At 52.4% G+C, this 22,454-nt stretch overlaps 1 protein-coding gene across 6 annotated transcripts in view; it reads right to left on the bottom strand.

Annotated features, from left to right (window-relative positions):
• Positions 1–846: 846 nt before the first annotated feature.
• PLCB2 (phospholipase C beta 2) overlaps positions 847–22,454 on the bottom strand; it is a 43,734-nt gene continuing 22,126 nt past the window's right edge. For all 6 annotated transcript variants that reach the window (XM_050335554.1, XM_050335556.1, XM_050335555.1 and 3 more), the window contains 26 exons: positions 20,309–20,384; positions 19,896–19,996; positions 19,086–19,252; positions 18,761–18,907; positions 18,387–18,544; positions 16,473–16,555; positions 16,072–16,156; positions 15,251–15,422; positions 14,431–14,528; positions 13,641–13,737; positions 13,451–13,535; positions 12,912–13,036; positions 11,804–11,958; positions 11,312–11,476; positions 10,903–11,002; positions 10,569–10,673; positions 9,632–9,717; positions 9,444–9,540; positions 9,223–9,276; positions 8,518–8,728; positions 8,165–8,333; positions 7,069–7,145; positions 6,549–6,644; positions 6,215–6,272; positions 1,919–2,005; positions 847–1,718 (listed from right to left, as the gene is read on the bottom strand). In XM_050335554.1, the coding sequence (XP_050191511.1) occupies positions 1,449–1,718; positions 1,919–2,005; positions 6,215–6,272; positions 6,549–6,644; positions 7,069–7,145; positions 8,165–8,333; positions 8,518–8,728; positions 9,223–9,276; positions 9,444–9,540; positions 9,632–9,717; positions 10,569–10,673; positions 10,903–11,002; positions 11,312–11,476; positions 11,804–11,958; positions 12,912–13,036; positions 13,451–13,535; positions 13,641–13,737; positions 14,431–14,528; positions 15,251–15,422; positions 16,072–16,156; positions 16,473–16,555; positions 18,387–18,544; positions 18,761–18,907; positions 19,086–19,252; positions 19,896–19,996; positions 20,309–20,384 (3,124 nt within the window). In that variant the 3' untranslated portion in view covers positions 847–1,448. The remainder of the gene's footprint in view (positions 1,719–1,918; positions 2,006–6,214; positions 6,273–6,548; positions 6,645–7,068; positions 7,146–8,164; positions 8,334–8,517; positions 8,729–9,222; positions 9,277–9,443; positions 9,541–9,631; positions 9,718–10,568; positions 10,674–10,902; positions 11,003–11,311; positions 11,477–11,803; positions 11,959–12,911; positions 13,037–13,450; positions 13,536–13,640; positions 13,738–14,430; positions 14,529–15,250; positions 15,423–16,071; positions 16,157–16,472; positions 16,556–18,386; positions 18,545–18,760; positions 18,908–19,085; positions 19,253–19,895; positions 19,997–20,308; positions 20,385–22,454) is intronic.

The raw sequence follows: 22,454 nt of genomic DNA, 5'->3' as shown, positions 1-22,454 counted from the left end.
CACGGGACAACAGGGATGGACACAGACACAGAGTAAGGGACATGGACAGACCCTGGGACAGACACCTAGACAGATACACAGACAGGGACACGCACTGACGGACAGAGGCACGAACACATGGACACACACTGACGGACACACACACTGACACACAGACAGACACCGGACAAGCACATGGACATGTGAACACATGGACATGCACACATACAGATACTGACACGCACACACTGACACGGACATGCACACACATGGATGGACATGCACGCACACGGACGCACACACACGGACACGCACAAACTGATGCACACGGACACGCACACTGATGGAAACAGACATGGACACACACTGACACGCATGGATATGGACACACACGGGCACAGACATGCACTGACACACACACTGACAGAACACACACACACACAGACGGACATGCACATGGACACGCACACACACTGACGGACACGCACGCACGTGAAAACGCACAAACACTGACGGACATACATGCCCACACACTGATGGACACGCACACACACTGACGGACACACGGACACACACACATACAGACATGCACACAGACACAGACAGATGGACACACGCACATCCAGACACAGACATGCACACATACAGACATGGACAGACACGCACACAGATGGACACACGCACACAGATGGACACGTACACATGGACATGCACATGGACGGACACACACACACATATGGACACACGGACAGACACGGACACTGACACACACCCACACAAGGACATGGACAGACACGGATGCACAGAGACACGCGGGGCTCCCACCCCACTGACTGTGACTCAGTTACAAGTGATCTCATTTCTTAGGAAATGCACTGGTTTATTTTTTCAGAAAATAAATAAGTCAGAAATGTGCAGGCCATCCCTGCAGTCCTCTGGTCACTGCAGGGCAGCTGGGGGCTCTTGGAGAAGGCCCGGCTTGGAACATCCCGTCTCATACCTGCTTGGGCTCGGCTCTGGTGGTTTTCATAGCAGCACTGTTTGTTTTTGCAGTGTCAGGTGTGACTGCTCCTGCAGCACCCCCTCTGCTGTGGGTCTGTGTGACTGAGCCCAGTTCCCACCCCATCCTCACTAAACTGTAAACCCTGCTGTGAATGCCAGGCAAATATTCCTGTAGCTACTGCTCTGATGCCAACCCAGAGCTGGTCTGCAGGCACTGGCCCTTTCCCACTGCTGAAACAGCTTGGAGCTCAGGCTGGGGGGACACAGGGAGGGCAGCACTCTGGAGGGTGAGCTCTCCAGACTACTTCCAAATAGTGGGAATAAAACAGTAAGTGCTTTGCCAAAGGATTTCAGGAGCTCCCTGCAGTGGAAAGGGAGGGATAGCAGTACTTGGGGAAGCTGGTCTTGAACTTCGCCATTTACTTCCACAGCTCTTCCTGCAATGAACAGTAAGGAAGGGACTTGTCTCAGAACACACTCTCCTCAATCTCCACATCCGTTCCAGCTCCTGGGAGCTCAGGCATGGCCAGTGTAAGCCTGGACACCTCTGCCACTGCGATGTTCGCTTCCAGGGGGTCTGGAGAGCTTTGTTGTCCCTCAGGAACGCTCCGACCTGCTTGCCCAGTCTGTGGCTCTGCAGGAAAGGTGGCTTTGGTGTAGTTCTTCACCATCTCCTGCACCTCCGTGTTCAGAGCTCTCACCTTCTCCTCGTACTCCGCCAGTGCCTGCTGCTGGAGCTGTGGACAGGGACTCGCGTCATTCCCACACCTGCGGCTCTGGGACGAGCCGTGGCTGCTCTGGGGGGCTGTGCGGGCCCCTCATGCACTTGCTCAACCCCTGGGGTGTGTGTGTTGGGATGGGGGGCTGAGGGTGGAATAAAGGTGGATCCCTGGGGGTTGGACTTGCTGTGCCATGGAACAGCCTTGTGAGGCACTACCTGGCTCTCCATCTCCTTGATGGATCGCAGACGCTCCGCCTGCTTCTCCTCCAGTGTCTGCTGGAGCCGCCGCGTCTTCTCCGTCACCTTTGAAACAACAGAGTGACCCCCTCAGGGTCCAGGCCCAGCCCAGAGCCAGGACACCGGCACAGCTGAGTGCGGACACCGGGACACACGAACAGACAGGGAGACACTGACGGATGGACACACAGACACGTGGACAAACAGATGGACACATGGACAGGCAAACGGACAGACAGACAGATAGATGGGATATGTGCACAGGACAGAGTAACATAGTTGGGATACATGGAAAGATGGACACATGGACAGATCAACGGACAAACAGATGCAGGGACAGATGCTGGACAGACGGACAGAAACAGGGACAGAGAGACAGACATATGGACAGACAGATGAAGAGACGGATGGACACATGGACAGATGGACACAGGGACAGAGGCACAGGGATGGACAGATGGACATTGGACAGATGGATGCAAGGACAGATGGAGAGAGACACACAGAGAGATGGACATTGGACAGACAGACACAGGAAAGGATTACATGGACTCGATTTCTGGACACAGGGACAGAGGCACAGGGATGGACAGATGGACATTGGACAGATGGATGCAAGGACAGATGGAGAGAGACACACAGAGAGATGGACATTGGACAGACAGACACAGGGATGGACACATGGACTGATGGATAGAGAGACACAGGGACAGACAGAAACATGGACAGATGGATGGACAAGTGGAGAGAGAGATGGACACAGAGACAGACACATGGACAAACAGACAAATGGACTGACAGACACAGAGGGATGGATGGAAACATGGACACACAGACATGGACAGACAGACATACAGATGGATGGACACAGGGACAGACAGACAAAGGGATTGACAGGCACAGGGATGGACAGACATACAGACTGATAGACAGATGGACACAGGGACAGACAGACACATGGACAGATATAAAGACACAGGGATGGACAGATGGAGAAACAGAAAGACAGACACATGGACTGATGGATAGAGACGGACACTGGGACAGACAGATGGACAAGTGGACTGAGAGATGGACATGGGGACAGATGGACACAGATGGGCAAACAGACAAATGGATTGACAGACTGACAGACAAATGGACAAACAGATAGAAACACAGATAAGCTCGGGATGGACAGACAGACAGATGGATGGACACAGGGACAGACAGACAAAGGGACTGACAGACACACGGACTGATGGACAGACGTACACAGGGACAGATGGACATATGGACATACAAAGGGATGAACAGATGGCCAGACAGACACAGGGACGGACAGATGTATGGACTGATGGACACTGAGACAGACAGAAACATGGACAGACAGGAATAGACAAGTGGACAGAGAGACGGACACACAGAGAGATGGACATTGGACAGAGAGATGGACAAATGGACAGACGGATGCAAGAACAGATGGATGGACGGACACATGGACTGATGGATAGAGAGATGGACACAGGGAGAGACAGACATGTGGACAGACGGACAAAGGGACAGAGAGATGGACAAACAGACAGAAACACGGACAGACAGACAGATGGACGCAAGGACAGATGGACTGACATACGAACAGAGAGAGGTGGATGGACAGACAGACAAAGGCATTGACAGACAGACACAGGGACTGATGGACAAACAAATGGACAAATACATGAGCAGATGGACACCAGGACAGATGGATGGACATACGGACAGACAAACAGACACACAGAAACATGGACAGACAGACAAATGGACACACAGAGAGATGGACACTGGGACAGACAGACGGATGCAAGGACAGATGGACTTACAAAGGGATGAACAGATGGACAGACAAATGGATTGACAGACACACAGAGATAGATGGACACGGGGACAGACAGACGGAGAAACAGACGGACACAGGGACAGACAGACAGAAACATGGACAGACAGAAATGGACAGACAGATGGACAAGTGGACAGAGAGACACACAGAGAGATGGACATTGGACAGACTGACAAATGGACAGACAGAAACATGGACAGATGGACAGACAGATAAATGGATTAACAGACACAGGGACAGACAGACACACAGACTGAAGGACAGAGAGACAGACAGGGACAGACAGATGGACATAAGGAAGGACAGACAAATGGACAGATGGACATGTGGACAGATGGACACAGGGACAGACAGATGGACACAGGGACAGAGAGACAGACAAACAGACAGAAATGTGGACAGACAAACACATGGACAGATGGATGGACATACAGACAGACACAGGGATGGACAGACAAAAGGACAGACAGACACACATGGACAGACAGACAAATGGACACACAGACAGATGGACTCAGGGATGGACAGATGGACACACAGACAGACAGATGGACATGTGAATGGACACACAGACAGACAGACAGATGGATGCAAGGACAGACGGACAGACATACAAACGGACAGACAGATGAACACACAGAGACAGACACAGGGACAGACAGACAAATGGACAGACAGATGGATGCAAGGACAGATGGACATACAAAGGATGAACAGATGGACAGACAGACACAGGGACGGACAGAGAAACAGAAAGACAAACAGACATAGGGACTGATGGACAGAGTGATAGACGCTGGGACAGATGGACACTGGGACAGACAGACAAAGGGACTGACAGACGGACAAATGGACAGACAGGTGGACAGAGAGAGATGGACACCAGGACAGACAGACACACAGAGAGATGGACACCAGGACAGACAGACACAGGTACAGAGAGATGGACAAATGGACAGACAGATGGACACAGGGACAGACAGACAAACGTACAGACAGAAACACGGACAGACAGACACATGGACAGACGGATGCAAGGACAGACGGATGGGCAGACAGACAAATGGACTGACAGACGGACACAGGGACAGACAGACTGAAAGACTGACAGAGACACAGATGGACAGAAATAAATACATGGGCAGACAGACACACACAGGGATGGACAGACAGACGGTCAGACAGACGGATGCAAGGACAGATGGACATACAGACAGACAGATGAACAGACAGACAGACACAGGGGCAGGTGGACAGACAAATGGATAGACAGACAGAGGGACACACAGAGAGATGGACAGACAGACAGACAAACAAATGAAGAGACAGACGGACACAGGGCCAGACAGACGGATACAGAACTGACAGATGGAGAAAAGGAGAGAGAGACACACAGACTGGACAGAGAGACAGACAGACCAATGGACAGACAGATAGAAGACACAAGGACAGACAGATGGACAAAGAGACAGAGAAACAAACGGATGAATGGACAGATGGACAGACGGACACAAGGACAGATGGACAGAATGATGGAGATACGGACAGACAGATGGACACACGGGCAGACAGACCTACAGATGGACAGAATGACAGAGACATAGACAGATGGTCTGACAGTTTGACAAATGGACAGACAAATGTGCAGACAGATGGCCACAGAAGACAGAAGGACAAACGGACAGACTCACAGATGGGCACATGGACAGACAGACACTTGGCACAAAACAGATGGGACACACAGACAAATGGACTGACAGACACAGACAAACCGATACACGGATACACGGACAGATACACGGACACAGGGACAGACAGACACACACACACAGAGACAGATGGACAAATGGACAGGCAGATGGACACACAGACAGACATACACACAGACAGACGGAGACATGGCCAGCCATGGAAAAACAGATGGACACATGGACAGATGGACGGACACAGGGACAGACAAAAGGATGGACACAGGGACAGATAGCTGGGCAAACAGACAGATGGACAGAGGAATAGACCAACAGACACAGGGTCAGACAGATGGATGGACTCACAGAGGAGAGACAGACAGATTCACAGACTGATGAACAGGGAGATGGACACAGGGACAGACAGACGAACAGACAGACAGATGGACAGAGTCAGACAGAGAGGCACACAGATATACAGGCACAGACAGACACAGGGACTCACCGACAGAGACATGGACACACAGACACGTGGATGGATACACAGATGGACACAGAGACACATGGACACAGACACACAGGGACACACACACAGACAGACACACAGACACGGACTTAGCTTTGGGTCTCTGAAGGGCAGCTCCGACATGCTCGGGGTGTCTGTGCTCCTGCCAGGCTTTCCCATCATTCCCAACCCTCACCCTCCCAGAGAGCCCCTGTGGAGCTCACCCGTTTGATGGTCTGCACCACCTCCTGGATGTGGGAGTTGTTGATTTCTTTCTTCGACCTTTGGAAGAACCACAGACACCTGTAACCCAGCTGTTGTGTTCCCATCATCCCCCTCACTAGAGATCCGTGCCACACCAACCCACACGTGTGCTACATCCCCACCGTGTGCTGACACAGGGAGAACCTGCTGTAATTTAGGAAAGACAAATAAAACACCATTCCAGTGTGTGTGAGACGTAAGGAGAAGAGCTGGATGCACAATTCTACTCCTTCGGCTGCCCAGGCAGCAGCAGGCCCTGCATCCCGCACGGACGGGGCCCGGGAGCACCCACACCTCTCCTGGGCAGCCTTGTCGCTCGTGTTCCGCAGCAGGGCCTGGATCCGCTCCACCCTCCTCGCCTCCAGCCGCTTCTTGATGTCCTTGATGTTGCTGTGGAGAGAGAGGACAGACAGGCCTGGGCACCAGCACAGGAGCAGCCTCCAGCCCATCCCTCTGGAGCGCTCTGCTGGGCAGAAGTGCATCTGGGAGGGGTTGGACAGCAGAAGGCCTGAAGGCTTAAGAATATTTTAAGTCCTATTTAAGCTTTTTTTGTTTGTGTGGTTTTTTTAAGGGGTTACTAACAAAGATTCCTCCCGAAGTCAGGACGCGTCAACAGTGGAAGCAGCAGATGCTGAAGGGAAGTGTAAAAAAGAACAAGTGTACAGGAGTTTTTCCCTCCTCCACCTTCCTGATTTCCAGTCTATCCTCCAGCCTCCATGCATTTCTCTCCCATGATGTCACTCACACCTGGGAGTTCACCCCTACTTCTGGATTCCACTGCAGGTGGAACACTGGTGTCCTGCTCGGCGCTCACCTCTCGGCCGTGTCCCGCAGCGCCCGCAGCTCGGCTCCCTGCTTCTCCCTGGCCAGCTCCAGGATCCGGGCTACCTGCTGCTCAGGGGATGAAAGCAACATCAAAAGGGAGCAATCCCAAATCCCTGGCATACGTGGGTTAGAGTCCAGGAGCTCTGATACCTCCTAATCCCCTCAGCAGCCCTTGGGCAGAGCTGCTGTTACTGAAAGGCTCAGCACGTTTAAATACCCCACCTTCACTGGCTGCCCTGAAGAGTTAAAGAGTTTCCCAGATGAAGCAGCTGTGGCAGAGACAGAAAATGTGCTTTTGCCTTTTCAGGGCTTCAGTCTACATTTTGAGCAAATAAAAACATATCATTTTTAAACTTAATTACCCTGTATTTAGATGGTCTCTGGGAAAATCCTAAACTTGTTTTTGACATGAAGTAAAAAATTCTGGCAAACTAAAACGTTGTTTATATATCAGCTCTGTGAAAGATGCTCAATGTATTCACTCCTAAAGGCTCACTGAATCCACCAGGTGAGATGGGAATTAGTACTATATGGAAAACTTTCAAACACAGGTTTTCTTCAAAAAACCTCTCAAAACCCCCCAAATTACATTAACAAAGAAAAATTATAAATTATTTTCTGCTGTGCATTCAACCTTGAAAGCATCAACTCTCCTTCCATAGGAGGAGTCCCTTTTTCCACCAGTTTAGTTCTGGGGTTCATCAGTGTAGGTTTTCTAGAGGAGTTCCTTTAGGAAGGATTGCAAGAAACATCAAGGGAGGTAATTAATTTTTAAAAAAGAATGAGGTGAAATAGTATGTGGCTGACTTTTTTCTCTTCTGATTATTTAAATTTTCATTTTTAATTGTATTCCTTAAAATGTCCTCAGAGAGAGACTGAATCTTGTTTATTTATTTCAAAACCATTCTCCCAGGGAAGTCCAGGAAAAAACCAAACCAGCAACACGGGCCTCCTCTTGGAGAATTACCCAGATTGATTTTTTTCTGGAGTAGCCCAATTGACTTCCTGTCCTACTCCTACACTGCCTGTGGTTTTCCAGGGAGGGGCTGCCCTAGGATCGTTTGCTGGTGGCCCTGCAGCCTCACCTCCGTGGCGTGCTGCTCCTTCTTCCTCCGGATGCCCTCGTGGTGCTCCTGCCCGAGGTGCACGAGGTCCACCTCCAGCCTCTCCCTCAGCTCCAGGAGCCGGCGATCCACACTCTCTGCCACTTCCACGGGACTTGCACAGGTGCCAAGGGCACCCTGGGTCTCCATCCTGCACAACACATTCAGGGCTGTGCTGCTTCTGGGCCTGCCAATACAATCCCAGCCTCCACCCACTCTCACGGGAACAGCCCAGGGACATATGGATGCTGCATCTTCCTTTAGAGAAGGGCGCCTGTGTTTCTCTTGGGGATCCCTGTTTTGGTTTGGGGAGGTGACCCCTGGGCTGTATTTACCTTTTCTTCTGGGTTTTCCTCATGTGGATCATGCTTTTCTTGCCCCTGTGGCAGACGGACTCCGAGAAGAGCACAGAGTATTTCTGCAACAGCTCCTCCTTCCGTTTGCTTCCCCTCTGCTCCAGCTCCCTCAGCTCCTTCTCCTGCCTCTTCAGCAGCTTCAGGAAGCGCTTCATCTGCTGCAGCTCAGCCAGGGTGGCTGTCTCAGGCTCTGAAACACAAACCAGAGAATGTTTGCTGTCCCACAGCATTTCTCCACCTGCTGCCAAACCCTCTGGGGTCACACGGGGGTTTCAGCACTGCCTTCCTTCCTTTTCCTCCCTCTTTTCCTGTCCCTGACGGATGGGGGCATAGGGATGGCCAAAATTGCTCTCAAGCCACGGAGAATTATCTGCTCAGAGGAAGTATCTTTTTCGGAACCATCACACCTGGGCAGAGCAGGTTTCCTCTTGTGCCTTCAGATCAGTTTTGTGGCGTAATTAGGCCCCGTGTCTGCAGGGATTTGTATCACAGTGCAGTCAGACACAGGTGCCCGACAATCGAACAGAAGGTGCAGGTGTGCTGAAGGGAACCCTGAGCCTCAAGATTCCTGGGATCTGTCTTTAGTGCTGGCTACACCAGGCAGGGCTGGGACAGGTCCTTCTAATTTGGGAATATAAGCTGACTGACAGGGCCTCAGCCCAGGTGAATAGCACAGGGATTTACCTGCCATCTGCATCACTTCTAACACGGTTTCTCCCCTGGCGAACGCCGCTGCTCCTGAAATCCCAAAGGAGGTTCCTGTTAAAGTCCCATCTTGAATGTTCCGAGGTTGGAAAGGGACAGTGGAGAGCTCACCAGAGCACAGGCCATGTGAAGGATTTTAATGTGAGGAGTTAATTAAGCTGCCAAGGTGTTAAAGTACTTGGAAGCTCTTGGACACTTACCCGTGGAGCCATTGGAGGGAGGAATGCCGTGTTTCCCAGCAGAGTCTGGCACCCCATTAGTCTCAGCAGATGGGACGTTCCTCTGTGTGCCAGGCCTCTAAAACAGAGATCAGAGGTAAATGAAGGCTTTTTATTCCAGGCTGAATCCATGCAAGGTGCTCTAGAGAACAGACCCTGGAAGAACTCACCTCTCCCGTGGTATCCTTGAGCTTCACGGAGCGCTTGTCCTGCATGTTGAAGAACTTGATGGGGTTGGAGAGGGCAATGGTGAGATCTGCAAACAGAGAGAGGGCTTGGCTTGGGCAGCAAACAACTCATGGACTCATTTTCCCTGCCCAGGACAGGACACTGTGGAGAAGGGCCAGTCTGTGTTCTCTGCTTGTCACAAAGGGAGGGGACCACCTTCACCTCACAGTCCCATGCTGAGGCCATGGCCCACGACTCCGTTCCCAAAATCCAAAGCCAGGTTCAGACTTTCCTCACCTGCACAGCTCCCTGTTCCAATTCCAGTCCAGTGCTGTATAAACTCGTGTTTTTATAAGAATGTGTTAAACCCATCAGTTTCTGAGGATGTCCCCACTGAAAAGGGTTCATTTGTACAAACACTGGAGGAGGGAACACACGTGAGAAGCGTTCACAGGAAGTTGTGTGGCTGATGCTGTTACTTTCTGTGTGGTTTTGGTCACGAATGTTGATCCCTCCAGTAGGGCTTCTGTCCTCGTGCAGCTCTGTCTGATCCTTTTCCAAGGAAGGTCTCTGTACCTCAGTGCCAGCAAGAACCTCCCTTCTCTTCCAACGGGGAAGAACACCATTCCCATGCTCCCTACAACCCCTGTTCTTGTCAGCCCCTGAGAGTTGTCACCTCTTCCCTCAAGGAAACCTCTCCCTGGCTCTGCTGGGTAGGACTGACCCCCTCAGGTGGGACCCAGGCACAGCTGCAGTGGGAACATCCATGCTCTCCCCAGGGCAGCGGGGCTGGGGCGGGGCCCTGGCACGTGCTCAATCCCCCCCTGCCAGGAATGAAGGGTGCAGCAGGAAAGCACTCCCTGGGCTGGGAAAACGCTTCTGGATCAGAGTTTGGACACAGGCAGAGCCCCCGCCCCGCACATTCCAGCATGTCCTCACCTGCCCAAGCGTCCGGCACGTAGTCCTTGAGCTCCAGGAACACAAAGAGGGAGGGCATGGTGAGGGGCATGTTGCTCTCGCTGCGCAGGCACACGTGGTGGTACCCTGGGACAGAGCAGAGCACTGAGCTGGGCTGGCACACTCCTGGCCCTCCAGCTGCCAAACAACGTCCATCTTTCTAGGAGGGCAGGATATCCTGGCACCGAGCCAAGGCCCTAACAGGATGACTCCACTGCCTGCAGGAGTGGACATTAAGGAGCCAAACATGCAGCTGTTTGTACGTTCTTTACGGATGCCAAGGGCACAAAAGCCAAAGGGATTCTCACAGATTTACCTGAGTGCATCGCAATGACAGGAATGATACGATGGCCAATGAACTTCCCTCCTTCTTCCCAAGCCACAATTTTCAGAGAGGCCAACTCAGGCATCATGATCTGAGAGAAAAGAAGAGTAAGGCACCAGTGGCCTCACCTTTAACTCCTGACAGCATCCTCCTCCTCCTCCAAGGAGAGCTTTACTCCCTTCTCCTTCCAAGCACACAATTCCAGCTCCCCCTTGTCTGTTCTGGGAAATACTGACGGGAGTTGTTTTGGATATTGTTGTTTGGGTGTTATTTGAGCATGCCCAAAGCCAGGCCGGGGGTCTGCAGAGGGGAGTCCCTTCTGCAGTCACTGACCTCTCCCAGGGCAGTGCTTGTGGTCTAAGGGAGGTTTTCTGTCTAAATTACTCTCAGATGTTCTCACCTTTTCAAAAACAAAAGCCTCTTCTTTCCACAGGGGGTTAATGGAGTTGGCCGTGGAGGTCAGTTTGGTTCTGTATTTGCGTTTGGTGTCCCTTGGCAACCCAAAGAGCTCCACTTCCACGTAGGTTTTCACGCTGCGCTCCGAGAGGAACTGACCAGAGAGTATCTGTCATCACCAGAGACAGAGTCAGCAACTGCTGAAGAGAATAAAGCACAAGGACCCGCCCGTTCCTTCACCCCAAAGTCTGTTTTTCCGCTCCAGCTTTTCTTTCACCTCCACCCCTGTTTCTTGCTTCAGCACTTCCTCCCTCCCCACCATCTCAGCCTTGGCTGCTTCTGCGTGGCAGATGCTCCTGTTCCACTTTCACGTGATTATGGTTAATTTCAAACAGAAACCAGCCGGGGGTTGCCACGGCAGCGCTGTCCCAGGCCCTGCCCGGGTTCCCGTGCCCCGCCCCCGAGCCCCCTGGGTGGCACAGAGGGCTGTACTCGCCGTGACCGACAGGGTGCTGGCCACAACCACGTCCATGCGGTCCAGGGAGAAGGGGTCGAAGTGCTTGTCGGGGCGGCGCAGGAACTCGTGCTTGAGCAGGTACCCGCTCTGCCCGTTGAACTCGAACAGGGCCATGTTCTGCTGCATGGGCACATCTGTGGGCACAGCCACACCCTGAGGCACAGGGCTGGGACAGGGACCCCCGTGGCACCGGGGAGCCCCCAGCCCCTGCCAGCCACAGCTCACGAAGCCACCTCACAAACCAGGGAGGCCTCCCAGCACCCTACAGGGAAAGACGTGAGGGCAGCTGCTGCACAGAAGGGAAGTGGTTTGCTTACGCTTGCACTGCAAGGCACGGGCAGAACTACATTCAAACCTGCTTTAAGGAGCACTCGCTGCTTTTGGGCATGGATAAGTAGCTGCCTGAGCCCCTCTACTCCTTCCCCCTTTCATTTTGGGCCTCTTCTGAGTCCATCTTCTCTCTGACACTTGTCCTGAGGACACTGTCTGGTGGTTCCTGCACCAGCCTGCACTGTGCCATCCCCCCTGGAACCAGCTTCTCACTCACACCCTTTCCAAGTCACTTCCTTTTTATCTCCTACGCTCTCTATACGTAACACACTCCTCCAAGGAAGGAAGGGGGCAAGGAATAGCTTTGTCTCCAGGCTTTTTTTTCCTTCTCATGCTGGCTGTGCAGCAAGGAAAGGCCCTTGCTCCCTGTTCAGGTCAAAATCCTGGAAACAATGGCACAGCCAGGGCACTGCTGTGGCCAGATGGAGCTCTGCCTTGTAAAGGGGCAGCAACTCAGGGACAGGGCTGCAGGTGTGTTCAGGGATGTGATTCAGTGGCACATCATGGAATGGGACACCAGGACAGTGCCTGGACACAGGTGACAGCACTCCTTGGGGGTGTGTGTGTGTGCTGGACACAGAAAAGTGCTGTTGGGGGCGATGGACCCAGTGGAAAACAGCACCTGGGAGAAGGCACTTGGAATAAATAACACATCAGGGAAACAGCAGTGAAGGAAGAGACAGTGACCAGGAGCACCCCAGGGACCAGGAGCAGCCATGCTCACCCAGCAGGAGGCTGGAGGACCCTCGACACTCACCCATGGTCTGGAAGTTCAGTGCCACCATCTGACAGCCGACGTTCCAGAACATTTGGGGCAGGTAGTTGGACGAGTCCATCCGGGTGCCTTTGGGGTAAATCCGGCTCATCTGCCGCTTGTTGTATCTGTAGGGGCTCCATAGGAAACAAGTCTGGAGTGTTCCTGCTGTGCCCTGGCACCAGCTCACATGTTCCCATCGTGAAAACTGTTTAACCTCTGCTACCAGACACTCAGCCCTCCAGACAAAAGCTCAGACAGGCCCAGGCTCCTTTTCCATACCCTTCCCACTTAAGGACAAGCCTCTGGCAGCCTTGATGTTGACTACAGCAGGATGCATCCTGTCAGGAATCTCTCTGGAGAGCTCCCAAGCCACCTGGAAGATCCCATGTCTCCAGCACCTGCACACTTTCTAGCTCTGATGAAGAGGGATGAAGGTGCTGGAAGCAGGAGCCCTTTGGATATGCCTAAGCCCAAGCTCCAGCTCCGCTCTGACACCCCAAGCCCCCAACTCCCCAGGACAAGGGCTGCCAAAAGGATACTCTACAAACTGCACGGGGAACTTGCTCAGGAGGTCGTAGGCTTTCAGCTCCGTGAAGGAGGAGATGACGTAGCTCCGGTTCTTCTCTGGAAGCGGGAGATGATAAAGCCTTAGAGGAGAGGCACACCCAGCCCCTGTCCTGCCGTGGGCACCGACGGGGAATACTCAGCCTGGACTGCCAAGGGACTTACGGGCAGAGACCTCGAAGGATTGGAATTTGATGGGCTGGATGTAGTTGACCAGGCTGGACATCTCCTCGTACGCCGTCACCTCCAGGCCGGCCGTGCCCTGCGCAGGAACAGCCCAGGGGAGACACGTGAAGAGACCTTCCCTCGGGAGGAAACAAACCCCACCAGGGCTTCCCAGGGGAGGGCTCTGGGGCTGCCCTGACCAGAGCGCTCCGGTTTGGCTTCCCAGTCCCACAGCTCTGTGGTGGGCAGGGCATGGAGATTCCAGGCAGCTGGGCAAGAACTGAACCGGGGCACGTGAGAGGCTCCAGTCAGGATGGACAAAGCCCAGGACCTCTTTAACCCCAGAGCATGGAGCCTGGGACAAACTGGGGACACCATCTTCCCTCCTCTCCAAGGGATACCAGGGAGATAGAAATGGGAAATGGATGTTTTCATTCACAGGAATGATGATCTCCTCCCTCCCCCTTCAGCAGCAGCACTTTTTTTAGTAACAACTTCTATCAGACCAAGGCTAAGCCTCTCCAACAGCCCAGAGGCAAACAGTTATCTCCAAATCACGTGGAGTATCAAAGGCAGAGTCAGCAATAATAGCTCCTCTGCCACAGTCTCTGTGCTTGCAACAGAATTTCTCTTATTCAGTTTCTCCTGCAAAAGTCCTGCAATAGGGGAAGGAAAGCCCCTGACAGGTTCACTCCCCTTTGCATTTTGGGTTCATCTCCTCTCAACAGGGGGAGGCCCAGAGAAAACTGGAAGCCAAACAGAAAAGGAAGAGAACCAGCAGTGACAGTACCTCATCTGACTGCATCTTTTTAATTTCCTCTTCATCCAGGTTTCCAAGCTGTTCATCCTCCTCCTCTGGCTCCTCTTCAGCCACATCACCTGCCCAGACTAAGCACAAAGGCCACATCAGTGGTACCTCAGCAGGACACTGAGACAGCTGCAGAACCTCACAGCCAAGCCAGCAGCAGCAGTGAGGGGAAGAATCCCACATCTTTACTGGCCAAATCCAAATATGAACTGGCACACTGCGGACCGGCACAGCCAAGAGACCAAACTGCTGCTCTTGCAGACTCCCCTCACACCCAGGAGTGACAGTCAAAGGGTTGTTTTCCCCCCAAGTTCACATGTATTTTTAGGATAAATGTCCATTTCCAGGTGTCCCCTTTGTCCTCACAGGACTTCACGTGTTCACATCATGACAAGGACTGTTCCCCCCCAGGGGCATTGAGCCCAAGGGGTGACAGGAAGAGAGGAGAGAGGGGCTGAAGGTTCCATAAACCTCCAAGACCCTCAGGATGGAGAAACGTGAGCTGTGGTTAATTTGTGGTCATCACAGATCTACAGGCAGTAACCCATTACCCCCTTCCCCCAACCCAACAGCCAGTGGGTATCAGTGAATCACCAAGGGGTGACAAGCAGGGTGTAGTAAGACATGGTCTCTTTTGGCTGCAATAGTGTTGAAAATATTCTGAGGATTTAATTTCTCTTCCAAGCTTATGCTGCTTCTTAACTGAATTAGGAGCAGTGCTGGCTTGCCCCAACCTGGTATTGGGAGATCTGGGAGGTTTTGCCCTTCTAGCTCTGCTAGGCCCACTTCCCTTCAGACATACCAGTGTCTTCAGCATCCACAGGGGTCGGCTGCTCGATGATTTCTGGTTCCACATTCCTCCCTTTCTTCAAAGAGTTCTGCCTCTTCTCACATACAGATTGGTTCTTTTTATTCTTAATCAAGATTTTCCCTAAGAGGTCCATAGGACTCGGCAGAGGAACTCCTGGCTTCAGCTGCAACAGATAAACCTCATCACAGGGAGAATTCAAACACTGCCCTCTCCTGTCCCTCTGGCCAATTCCTGCTGCAGACACATCTCTCCCCCACTGAACACTTCCTTTCCTCTCTCTGCCAACATATCTCACCAGATTCCTGCAGATTTTCCCCAAGATTTCACCTGTGGTTGCAGAGCAGCTGCAGCACCACTGTGTCACTGTGCCAACAGAAATACCTGCTGTACAGGTCAGCTGATGACTGGGGTCAAGCAGATGGGGAGCTCTACTGAGCTATTCCTGGCACTGCCCTGCCCACCTATGCCTGGAAGGGAATCTTTCCAGGCCCTTGTTCCTGTTTCCAAAGCAGGGGCTGGCAGAGAGAGCTGAACCAGTGCCATGTAAAAATGAACATGTGGTACCCTGGTACAACTTGTGAGCTCAGTGCCCAGCGCCCCTCAGGTCAGTGTTAAACAAGAGCAGAGTCCCATGAGCACTCAGGAAAAGCTTTGTGGCAGTCTTCCACCCATCCCTGTGAACCAGGACTGCTTGTCCATGGCATCACGTTCTCTTTCACTGTCCTTTTGTCTGTTGTGGCACCTCCCAGCACCAGGAGTGACAAGTTTTCCAGGAAAGCCTCTCCCAGCCTCCTTGCCCAGCTGCCCCTCACCGGGTGTTTCTCCAGAGGCTCTGTCAGCAGCATGTCTCCAAAAATGGTCCTGCAGTACTCGGCCATCTTTGCCTGCTGCTTGGGCCTGCAAGGGAGATCCATGTACTGTACCCAGAAACCACCCACTGCCTTGGCTCAGCCGTGCAGATGTTGAGGTGCCATTCCCAGCCCAACTCCCGTGTTCCCACAGTGCCACCCCGAGCTGAAAGGCTGCACAGTTGTGGCCACGCCACTCTGCAGGTTAGGGCTCGTCCTTCAGCTCTGACCCACCTCCAGTTGTTTCAGAAACCTCAATCAGTGTTTCATTTCAGCTCAGCACCCACTTCAAAGCCAGCAGCCCTTGCCTGTGTCCTTTCTGCTCTGGGCACAGAACACGGTTCTCCCGGGCACTGGATACTCACGAGTCCACGTGGTTCTCGAAGGACAGGATCACAGGGAACAGAGATGTTTTAAAAGCACTCTCTGCAATGGCCTCGATGGCATCCTGAGGGAAAGGCCAAGGTCAGAGAGCTCAGCACTCATTAATAACAGACACAGCTGCCCTCCCACTGAACACACTCCAGAATTGTCATTCTCAGGAGCTCCCTTCAAAGTCACTGAACTTCTCCCAGTAGGAAGGTGAGAGGTGTCACCTTTTTCACACCTGCCCACATTTCCAGCTCCAGGGCATGTAACCTGCTGCTAAACTCAACAGCCTACATAAAAATGCAGCTGCAGATGTAGGAAGATGAGGCTTTGGTTTTGCTGCACAGTTCAGTGTATCCATCACTGAATGTGAGAATGTCTGGCCAGACACAAACCCCTGCCCCAAACCACTGCCCTGTGCACCTTCAACCGGTACAGAAAGGTGTGTGCAGCACCAGGTTAAACCACATCCCACCCTATCCATACCTGCCCAATTTTCTGTAGTTTCAGCTGCTTACAAAACCCTTCTGCCTCGCAGCAGAGAGCTGGAGCGCTCAGTCACCAGCTGTGCTGACATTTCAAATGCAAATACCATGGAAACCTTCTCAGCATTAATGATGTAAGAAAAAATAACCATATTTTCCCCAAGTCCCTGTTAAGCTGCCACAAACTATCCACTGTTTTCCCTTCTGGTGCTGCTAATTGGTAAGGAAGTACCAGCAATTCCAGTCCCTGTTCATCCCAAATCCTGGTTCAGCCATGACCTCAGAATGGTGCCACAGCTGCTCCTCCATGGACCACTCGGGTGTGTCACAGAAATCTCAAGGCTCTGAGGAGAAGTTACAGAGCTACTGAAAGGCCCCAGGAATAGTAGAACAGGGAGAGAGGTGTGGAGGGAAAGGTCTGTTATGTATCATTATGTATTATGTAAAACCAAAACCCAGCACACGCTGTGTTAACAGGTTGTAATTTCCTTGAGGAACAGTCCCAGGCTGCAGCAGAACTCCGCAATTACAGCAGCTACAGCTGCCACTATTTCTGTTCTCTGTGCACTGAACTGCTGTGAAAAAAAGCAGCAGTGGCACTGCAGGGCTTGGGAAATTACTGACACCAAACACAACAATACCTCTGACCTTAAGGACTGGCTTGTTTAGTTGTTTTTTTCCCCTGAGGTAAATATTTTAGTAGCAGTGAAGGGTGGGAACTGAGGGGGAAGATACAGGAGAAAAACAAAGAGCTCTAAGAAGAATCTCCAGTGCCTCTGCCTGTTGGCAGCAGCTGTGTAAAGAGGTGCAGAAAAAATCAGTGTGCTGCATTGATTAGTAACCTGTCAGCTGTGGATAAATGCCCTCTATTGCCAAGGGAGAAGCAGACTTCGTGCTGTGCTTCCAAAGGCTGGGAGCTGAATCCTCAGGGAAGCAAGCTGCCCACAGAACACACTGCAACACTCAGGTCATTAGCAAGGAACTGAACCCTATTCCTCCAAAAGGCACCACGTGAGGCTTTCAGCCAGAGAAACCTGCTGCATGCCAGAACAGACACTCATTTAACTGTGTTTTCTAACAGCCATCCTGTTTGTCCACCTATCCAGAAATCCACCAGCCTGTCCTCTCCATCACAGACACATCTGCTCAGCCATCCCCCCACAGCTTCTGCCTGACTTCCTGCATTTCCCTTGGCTAGTCATCCATCTTCCTCCAGCTATCCACCTCTCTGCTGCTCCTCCTGCTCCAAAAACACACACAAACTCCAGCCTAGTGCCCATCTGTTCACCTTTCCTCCTCCCCACACATTCATGCCCTTGCCACCTCCCTCAATCTTTTCCTCTCTGCCCTCAGCCCAACCTGTTGGCAGCTCCCCAGTCTGAAGCCAGGCAAGGGAAAGCATCCCTGGAGGAAGGTGCTCCCTACCTTGAAGAGGATCTCTGTGGTCATGGTGAAGCCGTGGGTGATGATGGGCTCCTCGTCCGGGGGCCGGCCCTTCCAGCAGTCCAGCTCCACGCAGCGGCAGCCGGCCAGGAGCGCCTGCCGGTACATCTCGGCAGAGGAGATCCCAGAGAACTGCCCAGCTGTGGGAGACAGGCTCAGCCTTAACTCCTCACACAGACAGGAGCAGCAGGAATCACTGCCAGCCCCCAGCAAGAGGTCTGCAGGCAGAGGGTGACACTTCCCCTCACACAGCGTTCAGAGCCCACCCCAGCCCTCAGCCCCCAGGCCCCACTGCCTGTGCCATCCATCCATCCCTCCCTCCCTGGGATGGTGCCTCCCTCGGGAACAGCCCAGACCTGTGAGATAGGTGTTGTGTGAGGAATTGATGAAGTAGTGTGAGAGGGGCTGGGTCATGTCCTGGTACAGCAGCAGCTTGTCCAGGGCGATCACGTTGTTCTCGGGGCCACAGAGGAACCAGACCATCCCCTCTGGAGAGAGCTGCCCTGCATGGAAAACAGAGCTGGCCACGTGCCCGCACACAACAGCTCTGGCACCTCAGCACAGGGAGGTGTGGCAGCCAGGCTGACTGCTCCTCTGGGAAGCAAGATGGTAGCAGGAATGAGATGCTCTGCGCTTCCATCCCAGCTCCAAAGCAGGAGATGTGGGCTGAAGCAGACTGACCTCTCTGGATGTTGATCCCGCTGGGCTCGTACTTCTCGATGAGGCTTTGCACCTGCTCGGGCCTGGCTGGAGGGAACAGGCTGTCATTGAGGCGGGAGTCGCGCTGCTTCTTGTTGATGAACTTGGCCAGGTGCTCCTTGGTCATGTAGGGCTTTGCTTTTAGATGGCTGTGGGGAGAGAACCCCAGAGGTAAGGCCTGGAAATTACTCAGGAAACCTCTTCACAGGAGGGACTGGCCATTCCCTGGGTTAGCAGCGGGGTCCCCCTCTCCAGGCCCACATTTCTGCTTTGTCCACGTTTCTTTCTGTAAATGATGCTTCCCACTGTGCCCTTTCTTCTTCCTCACTAATTCCATATTGGAAACAGCTTGCACTGAGGGCAAGAAAAAGCACATTTTGAGGGTCTAACCTGAACCCTAAAAAGGCCTGAATTTCAGAGCATTCACTGCCTGCCCTGTAAAATCAAGTCCATGTAAGAAGTCACAGATTTAGGCACTTGAAAAACAAAAGGTCCCTGGGTACTTGTGAGATCTGTGGTTCTCACACTGCCTCTTTGGGGTTGGCCACATGGGCATGACTTAAGTGCTGACCTGGGCTCAGCCCTCCTGCTGGGGACAGTTCAGGGTCCCCACAGCACAGGGAGGGCTCATCCATTCTATCCAGGCTGGGAGTGAAGGTGTTGAGTGATCTGGTTCCTGCCCTTCTGAGGCTTCAGACCAGACAAACCACGTGGGATTAAATCCCACCCCACTTCTGTCTATCTGTTGCCACAAGAGCTCCAGTTCAGGGCTGTGGCTTGAGGGGAACTTACTGTGAGGTAAATATCTCATCGATCTCGGGCCGGGGACACAGATTCATGAGGAAAGTCTTGTACACGGGCTCGGGGAAGTCCTCTGGGTTGATGGCATCATTCTGAGGACACAGAGAGGACATGTCAGGACCACAGACCTCTCATTAAGACTTCCCTGAGCCAACACAAGTGACTGGAACATCCGCCCAGGTGCTGCTGTCCCTGTGCCACCCAGTGCAAGTGTTCCTGCAACACAGCCAGAACTGCCCCCAGCAGGCTGGAGTTCAAGCCTGGCAGTGGTGAGAAAAAGGTTTCACAGCATCTGAAAGCATCTGGGCTGGTGGTTTTTTACAGCCAAGGGAACTGCAGTCAGGGCAGGCAAAAGGATCCCTCTCAAGCCAGCGAGACCTCTGGGTACCCAGAGAAACCCTTACCTTGCCCTTTGGGAGGTGACAAGCACTTAGTGCTGCTTCCACCCTCTTCCTGTCTGCAGGGAACATCTGAAAAATACTGACAAGGAGGACAGGGATCACAATGGAGGAGCAAAAAGGGCAAGAAGGCTGGGGCTGCAGGCAGTGCAGGACACTCCAAAGGCACAGCAAGGGAGGCTGATGGACCAGGGCAGACAGACTGTTTCTCCAAGGGAGGTGCAGAGTTCAATAAACCTACAGAGGGTTTTCTGACTGCTGATCTAATGCAGAAGTTCTGTATTTCTGCTATGGACTCTGCAAGAGCCCTGTCCCTCTTAAAATCCCTCTTCCCTGTCCCACCCTCTTGGAGGTGCTCCCTGAGGCAGCAGATCTCATGTCACCAACTCCCAGGACACTTCTGCCCACAAGACACTCTCCCTGTGGGAGCTGGCACTGGCAAGGAATTACTCTGTAGTCAAGGCAACAAGACTCAAAAACTCCAAACAACCGTCCTGCACGCTTCTGCTTTGAAAGGGAGCAACATGTTCTGGAACCAGAGGCTTTCCATGAATTCAAGGAACAAACTCATTGCACAGGCAGGGACCGGGATACCACATGACTCTGCAGGAACCAAAGCTCCTTTCCAATAGTAAAAGCTGGGACTGGACTGCAGGGCACAGTTCCCCAGGTCAAACCTTCAGCTAAAAGCAGCTGCAGGGTGGAGCAAGTACACGGACTGAACCCTCCTGCTTTCAGAACATCCCAGGCAGCAGCACGGTGCTCTCCTCCTGGACAAGCTGAGGCTCAGCTCTGTTAAGCTACCGGCATCACCGGTGCTCACAGACAAACAGGGCCCAGGGAGTGCCCTGTGCTGCCAGGTGGGAGTGCTGAGGGGGCTGCAGCAGCTCATGCAAACCCAGGCTGCCCTTTGCAAGGCAAAACTGCAGCAGCCCTGGAAGGATACCAAAGGGATTTACATGTCTAAAGAGAAAGGCAGATAGATACTCGTGGAATTTTCAGAATAATTCAGACTGGAGTTTTGAAAGCCTTACATTTATCTGCACCTGGAGATACGGAGTATTTTTACAAGTCTGGCTCTTAGTCTGGACTATTTAATGGTCTGAATTGTTACCATTCTGCAGGAAATGGGCACTGAGGAGAGGTACAGCCTGTACCAGATATTCTTTCTCATTGTTTCAGAGGAATAAGCTGGTTCCCCCTGCAGCAACGCTACCTTGGCTTGCATTTTAAAGACCAATTCAAAGCACTCTTCCCCAGTGTGTTATTCATTACAGACCTATACATTTTTAACAGCCCTTTGATGAATACTCTGGTTTCCACAGAATGAAATTCTGCTGGTAGGTGGTTTAGAAAACAAATAACAGCAAATGTTTCGCGTTGAATAAAGCTCAGCCATCCAGGGGCCCAATCAGCCCCCACAGCCCTAACCCAGCACCTTCTGCCACACAACACCGCCCGGGGAGGGCGTTCATTAGGGGTGATCAGTGCTCGCCTTTGTGATGCTGTGACACAGCTCAAGCAGAGTGGTTCAAAACCTCCCAAGTGCTCTGTCTGCAGCTCCTTACTCTAAACAAAAGGTAATTCATGGATATCCTGCAGGTTGAGGGATGGCAGAAGTGGAGAAGGACCAGTGGAGAAGAGCTGGGGTGGTCACACGGGAGAAAAGGAGACAAATGAAAGCAAGGGAGCCCCACTTCAGGTGAGCTGGGGAGCCCAGCCAAGGGCTCTCCACATCCAGAACTCCTCACAGGAAAGGGAGACTGATCCCTACACCTCATGCAGGTATCAACTCAGATTTGCAAAACAACCTGTGATCAGAATTTTACCAGAGTTGCTTGGGTTTGTTGATTATTTGTTGGCAACAGCTAGGAAATGAAATCTATGGCTGTTTAGGGCCATTTCTTGCTCTAGATGAAGGCCAAAGCCCCCTTTCCCAAATTATGTCCCTGACCCAAATTATGTGCCAGGTCCTTCCTGGGGAGGAACCAAAGTGCAGCAGGAGCCCTTCTGTGGCTTGAATCCAGAGGGAATGATCTCTACCTCTTAGATGTAGGAAAATAGGCAGTTGAAGCCACTGGGCAACCATCCTCTTACCACCTGCTCTGCCTCTAGTCTGACTGAACACACAATAAAACAAACATCCACACTC

Source organism: Myiozetetes cayanensis, unplaced genomic scaffold (assembly GCF_022539395.1).
Source record: "Myiozetetes cayanensis isolate MyiCay16 unplaced genomic scaffold, myiCay2020 scf6-25, whole genome shotgun sequence".
Lineage (NCBI taxonomy): Eukaryota > Metazoa > Chordata > Aves > Passeriformes > Tyrannidae > Myiozetetes > Myiozetetes cayanensis.
The sequence above is the reverse complement of the archived record's forward strand: the minus strand, read 5'-3'. Positions and strand labels throughout refer to the sequence as shown.